General features: G+C 37.4%; 1 protein-coding gene across 2 annotated transcripts in view; it reads left to right on the top strand.

Annotated features, from left to right (window-relative positions):
* The window catches only part of EHHADH (enoyl-CoA hydratase and 3-hydroxyacyl CoA dehydrogenase), a 54232-nt gene that overhangs the window by 5472 nt on the left and 36179 nt on the right, over nucleotides 1-12581 (top strand). For both annotated transcript variants that reach the window (XM_036875322.2, XM_036875323.2), the window contains exon 2: nucleotides 7885-7988. In XM_036875322.2, the coding sequence (XP_036731217.2) occupies nucleotides 7885-7988 (104 nt within the window). The remainder of the gene's footprint in view (nucleotides 1-7884; nucleotides 7989-12581) is intronic.

Here is a 12581-nt window from a genome sequence, read left to right as displayed (position 1 = left end):
ATCTGTATATTGCTTTGGGCAGGATGGCCATTTTGACGATATTAATTCTTCCTAGCCACGAGCATGGGATGAGTTTTCATCTGTTAGTGCCCCTTTAATTTCTCTGAAGAGTGACTTGTAGTTTTCAGAGTATAAGTCTTTCACTTCTTTGGTTAGGTTTATTCCTAGGTATTTTATGTTTTTTGATGCAGTTGTGAATGGAGTTGTTTTCCTGATTTCTCTTTCTGTTGGTTCATTGTTAGTATATAGGAAAGCCACAGATTTCTGTGTGTTGATTTTGTATCCTGCAACTTTGCTGTATTCCGATATCAGTTCTAGTAGTTTTGGGGTGGAGTCTTTAGGGTTTTTTATGTACAGTATCATGTCATCTGCAATTAGTGACAGTTTAACTTCTTCTTTACCAATCTGGATTCCTTGTATTTCTTTGTTTTGTCTGATTGCCGTGGCTAGGACCTCCAGTACTATGTTAAATAACAGTGGAGAGAGTGGGCATCCCTGTCTAGTTCCCGATCTCAGAGGAAATGCTTTCAGCTTCTCGCTGTTCAATATAATGTTGGCTGTGGGTTTATCATAGATGGCCTTTATTATGTTGAGGTACTTGCCCTCTATTCCCATTTTGCTGAGAGTTTTTATCATGAATGGATGTTGAACTTTGTCAAATGCTTTTTCAGCATCTATGGAGATGATCATGTGGTTTTTGTCTTTCTTTTTGTTGATGTGGTGCATGATGTTGATGGACTTTCGAATGTTGTACCATCCTTGCATCCCTGGGATGAATCCCACTTGGTCATGGTGTATGATCCTTTTGATGTATTTTTGAATTCGGTTTGCTAATATTTTGTTGAGTATTTTTGCATCTACGTTCATCAGGGATATTGTTCTGTAGTTTTCATTTTTGGTGGTCTCTTTGCCTGGTTTTGGTATTAGGGTGATGTTAGCTTCATAGAATGAGTTTGGGAGTATCCCCTCCTCCTCTATTTTTTGGAAAACTTTAAGGAGAATGGGTATTATGTCTTCCCTGTATGTCTGATAAAATTCCGAGGTAAATCCATCTGGCCCAGGGGTTTTGTTCTTTGGTAGTTTTTTGATTACCGCTTCAATTTCGTTGCTGGTAATTGGTCTGTTTAGATTTTCTGTTTCTTCGTGGGTCAATCTTGGAAGGTTGTATTTTTCTAGGAAGTTGTCCATTTCTCCTAGGTTTCCCAGCTTGTTAGCATATAGGTTTTCATAGTAGTCTCTAATAATTCTTTGTATTTCTGTGGGGTCCGTCGTGATGATTTTTCCTTTCTCATTTCTGATACTGTTGATTTGTGTTGACTCTCTTTTCTTCTTAATAAGTCTGGCTAGAGGCTTATCTATTTTGTTTATTTTCTCGAAGAACCAGCTCTTGGTTTCACTGATTTTTGCTATTGTTTTATTCTTCTCAATTTTATTTATTTCTTCTCTGATCTTTATTATGTCCCTCCTTCTGCTGACCTTAGGCCTCATCTGTTCTTTTTCCAATTTCGATAATTGTGACATTAGACCATTCATTTGGGATTGCTCTTCCTCTTTTAAATATGCTTGGATTGCTATATACTTTCCTCTTAAGACTGCTTTTGCTGTGTCCCCCAGAAGTTGGGGCTTAGTGTTGTTGTTGTCATTTGTTTCCATATATTGCTGGATCTCCATTTTGATTTGGTCATTGATCCATTGATTATTTAGGAGGGTGTTGTTAAGCCTCCATGTGTTTGTGAGCCTCTTTGCTTTCTTTGTACAGTTTATTTCCAGTTTTGTGCCTTTGTGGTCTGAAAAGTTGGTTGGTAGGATTTCAATCTTTTGGAATTTTCTGAGGCTCTTTTTGTGGCCTAGTATGTGGTCTATTCTGGAGAATGTTCCATGTGCACTTGAGAAGAATGTATATCCTGTTGCTTTTGGATGTAGAGTTCTATAGATGTCTATTAGGTCCATCTGCTCTACTGTGTTGTTCAGTGCTTCCGTGTCCTTACTTATTTTCTGCCCGGTGGATCTATCCTTTGGGGTGAGTGGTGTGTTGAAGTCTCCTAGAATGAATGCATTGCAGTCTATATCCCCCTTTAGTTCTGTTAGTATTTGTTTCACATATGCTGGTGCTCCTGTGTTGGGTGCATATATATTTAGAATGGTTATATCCTCTTGTTTGACTGAGCCCTTTATCATTATGTAGTGTCCTTCTTTATCTCTTGTTACTTTCTTTGTTTTGAAGTCTATTTTTTCTGATATTAGTACTGCAACCCCTGCTTTCTTCTCGCTGTTGTTTGCTTGAAATATGTGTTTCCATCCCTTGACTTTTAGTCTGTACATGTCTTTGGGTTTGAGCTGAGTTTCTTGTAAGCAGCATATAGATGGGTCTTGCTTTTTTATCCATTCTGTTACTCTGTGTCTTTTGATTGGTGTATTCAACCCATTAACATTTAGGGTGACTATTGAAAGATATGTACTTATTGCCATTGCAGGCTTTAAATTCGTGGTTACCAAAGGTTCAAGGTTAGCCTCTTTAGTATCTTACTGCCTAACTTAGCTCGCTTATTGAGCTGTTATATACACTGTCTGGAGATTCTTTTCTTCTCTCCCTTCTTGTTCCTCCTCCTCGATTCTTCATATGTTGGGTGTTTTGTGCTGTGCTCTTTCTAGGAGTGCTCCCATCTAGAGCAGTCCCTGTAAGATGTTCTGTAGAGTTGGTTTGTGGGAAGCAAATTCCCTCAGCTTTTGCTTGTCTGGGAATTGTTTAATCCTGCCATCATATTTAAATGATAGTCGTGCTGGATACAGTATCCTTGGTTCAAGGCCCTTCTGTTTCATTGCATTAAATATATCATGCCATTCTCTTCTGGCCTGTAGGGTTTCTGTTGAGAAGTCTGATGTTAGCCTGATGGGTTTTCCTTTATAGGTGACCTTTTTCTCTCTAGCTGCCTTTAAAACTCTTTTCTTGTCCTTGATCTTTGCCATTTTAATTATTATGTGTCTTGGTGTTGTCCTTCTTGGATCCTTTCTGCTGGGGGTTCTGTGTATTTCCGTGGTCTGTTCGATTATTTCCTCCCCCTGTTTGGAGAAGTTTTCAGCAATTATTTCTTCTAAGATACTTTCCATCTCTTTTCCTCTCTCTTCTTCTTCTGGGACCCCTATAATATGGATATTTTTCCTTTTGGATTGGTCACAGAGTTCTCTTAATATTGTTTCATTCCTGGTGATCCTTTTGTCTCTCTCTATGTCAGCTTCTATGCGTTCCTGTTCTCTGATTTCAATTCCATCAATGGCCTCTTGCATTCTATCCATTCTGCTTATAAACCCTTCCAGAGTTTGTTTCATTTCTGCGATCTCCTTTCTGGCATCTGTGATCTCCCTCTGGACTTCTTCCCATTTCTCTTGTGTATTTCTCTGCATCTCTGTCAGCATGTTTATGATTCTTATTTTGAATTCTTTTTCTGGAAGACTGGTTAGGTCTGTCTCCTTCTCTGGTGTTGTCTCTGTGATCTTTGTCTGCCTGTAACTTTGCCTTTTCATGGTGATAGGAATAGTTTGCAGAGCTGGGACGAGTGACGGCTGGAAGGACTTCCTTTCTTGTCGGTTTGTGGCCCTCCTCTCCTGGGAGAACAGCGGCCTCTAGTGGCTTGTGCTGCGCAGCTGCACGCAGACAGGGTTTCTGCTTCCTGCCCGGCTGCTATGGAGTTAATCTCCGCTGTTGCTGTGGGCGTGGCCTGGCTCGGGCAGCTACTCCAATATGGTGGAGTCGTGTTGGAGCAGGAGCTGCTGGGAGGCTATTTATCTCCGTAAGGGGCCTCCCTGCTCCCTGCAGCCCAGGGGTTAGGGTGCCCAGAGATCCCCGGATTCCCTACCTCTGGATTAAGTGTCCCGCCCTGCCCCTTTAAGACTTCCAAAAAGCACCTGCCAAAACAAAACAATGACCACCAAAAAAAAAGAAAAAAAAAAAAAGAAAAAAAAATTTAAATTTAAAAAAAAAAAAATATTTTTTTTAATTAAAAAAAAAAAAAAAGGTGGTCGCTCGTTTTTCTTTATTCTCCCGTGCCAGCCTCAAGGCCTCTCCTCATGGGTCTTGCTGCCTTGTTTCCCTAGTATTGGGGGCCCTATCCCTTTAAGACTTCCAAAAAGCGCTCGCCAAAATAAAACAGAAAAAAAAAAATTGTCGTGCGCTTTTCTTATGTCCGCCGACTCCCGGCCTCCAGTGCCCGCTCACTGTTCTTGCTGCCCTGTTTTCCTAGTAGCGAGGGCCCTGCACTCTGGCCCGGATGGCTGGGGCTGGGTGTTCGGTAGCCCTGTGCTCCGTCTCCCTCCCGCTCTGCCTATTTTCCCGCAGGGAGCTGGGGGGAGGGGCGCTCGGTTCCCGCGGGGCCGGGGATTGTATCTTACCCCCTTCGCGAGGCGCTGGGTTCTCTCAGGTGCGAAAGTCGTCTGGATATTGTCCTGTGTCCTCTGGTCTTTATTCTAGGAAGGGTTGTCTTTGTTATATTTTCATAGAAATATGTTGTTTTGGGAGGAGATTTCAGCTGCTCTACTCTCGCCGCCATCTTCTGCCCCTCATTGAGAGATTCTTATTTGAATATTTTTTTCACTCACACAAATATTTCAAATCCTTCTTTGCTAATTTAGCCAACCATGTTTCCTTCCATTCAAATGAATGCCAACCTGCTTTACAAGTGTAGGACATGTTTGATTACTAGGCCTGTCTCTCAGGACAATGGCTTTCACACTTTTTATTAACTGTAATCCAAACAGTAAGAAACTCCATGTTTTACATGCAACCTAAGACACACACACATACAAGTATATATAACTGAAAACAAGGTTTCATGACACAAAACTTATCCTTACATGTTATGTGGTGTGATATATTATATTTTCTCTTCTTTTCTATTTCTTTGTTTAAAACATAGTGGTCACAAGCCACAAGCATGATTTGATGACCATCAGTTTTAAAAAAAAGCTATCACACAAAAGACCTCTTGTAGTCACAGAAGCTAAAGAGTTTTGGTCAGCCCCCATGACATGTTACCTTCACTCTAGTCCATGTCTCCATACCTGAACGATATTAAGGGGATGAAATACTTTCTTAACCTCTGTGACCTTGACATTGCTAAGAGACTGTGGTCCTTTTCAATCAGCTTAAATCTAATAGAGCTGTACCTGTTAAAACATTTTCACTTTTCTTTTTCTCCTGTTTGATTTTTGCAAAATTGACAAGACTTAAGAAATAAAAGAATAAGGATTGGTTGAAATGGGAAAAGCCAGACCCTTCTTAGTGAATGTGACTGAATCTATCTTGGCTAATTTTGTAAACATTATATACCTAGAAGGAGATACGTGTCTTTTGGACTTCTCAGCATTATAAATGGGTCAGAATCTTTAATCAGCAGATTTGGTTTCTGATTAACCAGTTGAAGACAAAGGTTTGTTTGGTTTTATCTAGATTGAATGGGGGACAGTAACTAAGTGAAAGGGAGTTACCATATACAAGGGCAAGTAAGTGTGTCCTTTACTCCCTCATGTTTTAACTTATAGCTGCTGGCTTAAACAGTCTGGCTTTTATAGACGTTTGTTGTTTTTGTTTTAAGATTTTTTTTATCCTGTATACTAAAGAACAGACATTTTCCCCAGAATACTCAGAACAACAAGGCAAAACAGGTTGGACTTTGGTACCATTATTCTCCCTTTAAGCGATTCCTCACCACTTGTCGTAGGTTCTCCTTCACCATCTCTCGGCACTTTTTGATCCTCTGCTTCTTGGCAAATTCTCCTCTCTTGGTCTTTGTGACTTTGGGGCCCTTTGGTGCTGGATCCCTCGCTGAGTCTCTCCTACTTATTAAATGAGGGTGAATCTAGAAGATCTACTCAGTCCTCCTTTCCTTTGGCAGATTCACCTAATCATAGCTTTCATTGTCTCCTCTGTGGAAGATTCCTTTATCTACTATAACTTGGAAAATCTACTGCATACCTTTTCTTTCCCAGACCTTGCCTTTACCTCCTAAATTTTTTTTTAAATCATTAATATACAATTACATGAACAACATTGTTGTTACTAGATTCCCCCCATTATCAAGTCCCCACCACATACCACAGTACAGTCACTGTCCATCAGCGTAGTAAGATGCTATAGAGTTACCACTTGTCTTCTTTGTGCTATATTGCCTTCCCCACGGCTCCCCCCTACATTATATGTGCTAATTATATTGCCCCTTTTCCCCTTATCCCTCCCTTCCCACCCATCCTTCCCAGTCCCTTTCCCTTTGGCAACTGTTAGTCCATTCTTGGGTTCTATAAATCTGCTGCTATTTTGTTCCTTCAGTTTTTTCTTTGTTCTTATACTCCACAGATGAGTGAAATCATTTAGTACTTGTCTTTCTCCACTTGGCCTATTTCACTGAGCATAATACCCTCTAGCTCCATCCATGTTGTTGCAAATGGTAGGATTTGTTTTCTTCTTATGGCTGAATAATATTCCATTGTGTATATGTACCACATCTTCTTTATCCATTCATCTACTGATAGACACTTAGCTTGCTTCCATTTCTTGGCTATTGTAAATAGTGCTGCGATAAACATAGGGGTGCATATGTCTTTTTCAAACTGGGCTGCGGCATTCTTAGGGTAAATTCCTAGGAGTGGAATTCCTGGGTCAAATGGTATTTCTATTTTGAGTTTTTTGAGGAGCCTCCATACTGCTTTCCACAATGGTTGAACTAGCTTACATTTCCACCAGCAGTGTAGGAGGGTTCCCCTTTCTCCACATCCTCGCCAACATTTGTTGTTGTTTGTCTTTTGGATGGTGGCCATCCTTACTGGTGTGAGGTGATATCTCATTGCGGTTTTAATTTGCATTTCTCAGATGATTAGTGATGTGGAGCATCTTTTCGTGTGCCTGTTGGCCATCTGAATTTCTTCTTTGGAGAAGTGTCTGACCTCCTAAATTAACTAGGATTTGGTTTGGTCTTTGAATCCAAATTCAAAATAAGGGTGGATTGAACAAGAAAAAGTTGGTTTCTGTCACAACAGAGTCCTGGAATGGTATGGCTGCTCCATAGTCACCAGCGACCCCAATTCCATCTATCTTTTGCTCTGCCATCCTCAATCCATGGCTTCTGTCTGATAGTCATGATGGTTGCTCACTATCTAGCCATCTATCCCCCTTCCTGCCAGGAGTAGGGAGGGAAAAAAAAGAGAAAAGTATTTCCAATCCTTTAAGGACTTCCCAAATTTGCTTATACCAAATCTGCTTCCATCCTATTGGCCAGGATTAATGCCTTAGCTGACGTTACTGCACAACTGTCTGAGCTGTTCCTTTATGTTGGACTGCCTTGAATCCAGCTAAACACCAGATTTTAATACTTTGAGGAAGGTAGTAGGGGGTTGGGTATTTGGGATAACTTGCAACCCCTGACACATCTGTTACACTGTTTCTTTTAAACTAGTATTTCAGTTTTGTAATATTTTGCCAATATGACAAATTGAAAGTAATTTCTTCCCCATATGAAAATCTTCCATATCTCTGTGTGATAACATGTTGTACACATTTTGTTCTCCCTTGGATGTTGTAAACTCCTTTCACTGTTTACATAGAAGACGTGCAATAATATTTAAAAACTGTTTAGTGCTTCTTCTAAGTGGCCAAAGTTAAAGCAAAGTGTGGGAAAATACTATTATTTTAAAAGTTCATTTTATAAGTGCAGTGCTTAATTCATAGTTGACACATATATTATTAGTTGAAGAGATTAGTGAAAACTTAATGCTAAGTATCTAGGCTTTAATCCATTATGTCTTAAATGCATAATTTTTCATTGTTAAGAAGGAAAAAAATTTGAGGTGGTAGGAATTTGATTCTGACTAATGCTTCATGTGATTTTTTTCTTTTAGTGTGGCTGTACTCCATGGAATAAAAGAGGGACTGCAGAAAGCTATAACAGACCGTACAGTAAAAGCCATTGTGATTTGTGGATCAAATGGCAAATTCTGTGCAGGTAACCAGTGTCTAAACCTCTCCCACTATCTCCGGAATCCAGCTACAGACCGAGATTGATAGTGCAGTAGTTGCATTACCCATACCTTAGTGTGGGTAATGATCTGGGAGACTTGAGCAGGAATTATAAACATTGTGAAGAAACAATCACATGAGAAACCCAGAGAAGACTTTGACCTTGTTTTTTGATACTGGATTGGGTCTTTGGATGACATTTAGTTGCAGGCTTGATGGGTACTATTCCTGCTAGTATAAACCTACTGGTACAAAGCTGCTCTGCATGTCTCCACCTGTGTGAGCTGGGGCAAATCTCTTTAAACTCCTAGACCTCAGTTTCTCTATTGATAAAGTAGATGCAGTCATATCTACCTTAACAGGCTTTTGTGAGATTAAATGACAGATTGTATCTGAAAGCCCCTAGTACAGTGCCTGAACATGCAGAAGATATTCAATAAATGTTATTTTTATTTCACACAGTCTTGAAATGGAATTCATTTTCTTCTGATAGTCACCCATCTCAGTGACCATAGCATTCTCTAATGGGTATTCTGTGAATATGCAAAAATATTGACAAAATATGGCAAAAGAATTTGAAATGATGATTCAGTGATATTTGTAGCAGCTTTTCCTCTTTTCCCAAATGAATATATTATACCCTTTGACAAAAGTGGATATGAGGGCCTATGTGTTGTTACTATAGCAGAGGATTTTAATGTATGTTTATGGTTGCCTGAGAAGAAATAGATATTGGACAAATAAGTAAATTTAATAAAAATAAAATACATAATATAAATAAATACAAACATTTTAATCATTATATTAATTACCATTTATCTGGCCTGCTACATTCTAGTACTATATAGGCTATTCATTTCTTAATAAAGAAAATAGTAATATTTTTACACATATTATATTTTAATCCTCAGTAAATCCTACAATCTCCACTTACAGGTGAGAAGACTGAGCCTGAGAGAAATTAAAATAATGTGCCAAACATTAACCAGCTATTAAATGACTTATTCACTGTTTGGAAACTTAAGGTTAGGAGCTCAAATTAATGACTGTCAGGCATGGAGAGAGGGATCAGAACTATGTAGAATTTGATATTTCTTTGTAAGAAAGGAGGTAGAAAGAGACAGAATGTAGTAAGGGTACAGGGGCAAAAAAGTTATTTTTCTGGAAAAGCATTAGGGATTATCATACTTGACTTAATGGATTTTTATAGAACAATGCACCCAGCAATTGGAAAATAAACACGTTCTTGTCAGATCTGCAACATTTACAGCAATTGGCTACATACTGGGCCATGAAATATTATCTTACTAAATTTCAGTTAGAATATGTTCTCTGACAACAGTGAGGTTAAAATAGAAATCAATAACAAAAATATAACCAGAAATTCTCATGTGTTTAGAAATTGAATTCATTTCTTAGTGACCTCTGGGTCAAAGCAGAAGTCATAATAGAATTTAGAAAATATTTTGAACTGAATGATAGTGAAAACAGGACACATATAAATTGAAGAACACAGCTTATGCAAAATTTAACAGGAAATTTATAAGCTAGATTTATATCAGAAAAGAAAAATGACCAAAACATAACAAGCTAAGTATCTGTATCAAGGAATTAACAAAACAAACAGTAAAACAGACCCCAAATAAAGTTAGTTCCTTGAATGATTAATGAATTGACAAACCTCTAGAAAAACTGATCAAGAAAAAAAGAGATGGCACAATGTATATAAAGAATGGCAAAAGGGCTATCACTGCAGATGTTGTAGCCATTAAAAAAAAGATAATGAAGATATTATGAACAAGTAGAAAAATAGGGCTAACCAAAACTGACTCAGAAGAAATAGAAAACCATTAAAGAAATTGAATCAGTATTCAAAAATCACACAGAGTAAATTCTGGCCCCAGATGACTTCATTGGCAAGCTTTAACTGAAAAGTCAAGGAAAATATTATTCTGATTTTATATAAATGTTTTAGAGAATAAAAAAGAGGGAACTCTTCCTATATTAGTTTCTTGGGGCTGCCATAACAAATGACCACATACTGGGAGAATTAAAGCAACAGAAATCTATTCTTTCCCAGTTCTAGAGGGTAGAAGTTCAAAATCAAGATTTGCAAAGCCATTTCCCCAAAAAGGCTCTAGGGAAGAATCCTTCCTTGCCTTCTCCCTTATGTGGTTGCTGGCAATGCTTGGTGTTTCTGGCTTGTTGCTGCATTGCTCCTGTCTCTGCCTCTGTCTTCCCATGGCCTTCTCTCTGAGGTCCAAATTTCCCTGATCCTATATAGACACACTCTAATCCAGTATGACCTCACCTTTACCTGATCACATCTGGAGAGACTCTATTTCCAAATAACATCACATTTATAGGTTCTGGGTGGACACCACTCAACCCAGTACACTTTCCAACTCCTAGCATCACTTTGATACTAACACCTGGTCAAGGACAGTATGAAAAAGCAAAATTATCAGCCACTTTCATCCATAAACCGGCATAATAATCTTATGCAGTATGTTATAAAATTGAAAATAACAATACACTAAAAAGTAAAGTACATCACTTTATCCCAGAAATACAGATTGATTAAACATTAGAAGAGCAATGTAATTCATCCTATTAAGACAGAATTAAAGGATTAAAAGAGAAAAATTATATAATTATTTCGAGACAGAAAAAACATGATGATACTTTACATGCATTAAAGAAAAAACTCTTACTAAACTAGGTATAGAAAGGAAATGTCTTAGGCAAAAGATAGTTACTTTTAAAAAGCTAAGCAAACATCAAACATAATGGTAAATTGAAAGCTTTCCTCATGAGAAGAGGAGTAAGACAAGGCTGGCTTTTATTACCATTTCTATTTGACATGGTATTCTAGGCCCTGACCAGACCAGTAATGCTAGGAAAAGAAATAAAAGGTATGGAGGTTGGAAAGGAAGAAACAAAACAATTATCCAGAAGATATGATAGTGTTTATAGAAAAATCAAAATGAGCTATCAGAAAATTATTAGAATTAATAAGAATTTAGTAATTTTTCTGGATATAAAGTCAATATCCAAAAATTAATTGCATCTCTATATGTCAAAAATAAATAGTTAAAGATTGAAATAACTATGTTTTTGTCTATGCCTTGCTGTCTGTAAATTGGGATAATAATACTAACTTTATGCTGCAAATAGAAGAATGTAGTATAACATTTAAGAATGTGGGCTTTGGAGTCAAACTGCTAGAGCTCAAATCCTTATTCTACCAGTAACTGGTCCATGTCCAAACTAGTCACTTAATATCTCAAAGCCTTAACTTCCTTACTTGTAAAATGGGGATGGTTATACTATTAACACAGGTGTTAAGAAAATTAAATGAGACAATATATGAAACTACTTTGCACAGTATTTGATATAAAGTATCCAATAAATGTTCATTGTTATTGCATGAAAAATCATTTTAATCTAGAGTTACAGGAATGACAGTCCTGAGATCCAGAAATACATCTTATCTATGACAAAAAGAATCTAAATAAAAATCATAGTACCACTTAATGTTTTCAAAGAATAGATAATGCTGTGGGGGAAAAGCTCGCCATGTATAATGTTATGTGGAAAAAGGAAAATAAAAAAAGTAATCTTACCAAATGCTCTCAATATTGCTAAAATATATATATATTATAATAAACTCATTTAATTTTCACATCGTTCATATAGGATGGAGACAAAAAGGTTTGATAACTTACTCAAGGTCTTCCAAAATCTGTCCTTCCATATGCTAGGCAGCAACTGTACCTTAAGAAAAATTAAAAAGCAGAGAGAAGGGGAATAGATTCTGAGACTGAATCAGCTCCTCCCATTGATTGCATGGTACTGCTCACCAACCCTATGCACAGCAATTGAGATCCATACCTTTGTTAAGGGCATGAGTCATTATAATATCATAGAAGACTGCAAGGTAAAATGCATACATATTTGTGAGTTATATGTTCATCAATGAGCTCAGAATTATGTTATTGTGATTGATCTTTATGATCAATAAAAGTAACATTTATTTATTTCCTTAATTATCAAAGTAACACATGTATTATGGAAAATTTGAAAAATACCCAAAATTATGAAGAACACAAAGATTAACACAAATATTACCACATAGAGATAATAATGTAATATTTTGGTGAATTCTTAGTTTTTCCCAACACATGTATCCAACTGGCTTTGTGACCTTGAGTAAATTATTAATCTGTAATCTTTAATCTATTTGTAGCATAAGGTTAGTATTATTATCCCAATTTACAGAAAGCAAGGCATAGACAAAAATATAGTTATTTTTCTCTTTAAATCTGTAAATAATCACAAATATGTATGCATTTTACCCTGAGGTCTTATAACAACTCATGCCCTTAACAAAGGTATGGGTCTCAATTGCTGTGGGTAGGGTTGGTGAGCAGTACCATGCAGTCAATGGGAGGAGCTGATTCAGTCTCAGAATCTATTCCCCTTCCCTCTGCTTTTTAACTTTTCTAAAGGTAGAATTGCTACCTATGATATGGAAGGACAGATTTTAGAAGATTACAGGATTCCCTGATAAAGATTT

This window comes from Manis pentadactyla, chromosome 1 (genome assembly GCF_030020395.1).
Source record: "Manis pentadactyla isolate mManPen7 chromosome 1, mManPen7.hap1, whole genome shotgun sequence".
NCBI lineage: Eukaryota > Metazoa > Chordata > Mammalia > Pholidota > Manidae > Manis > Manis pentadactyla.
Note: the sequence above shows the minus strand (reverse complement) of the source record. Positions and strands in the feature narration are given on the sequence as shown.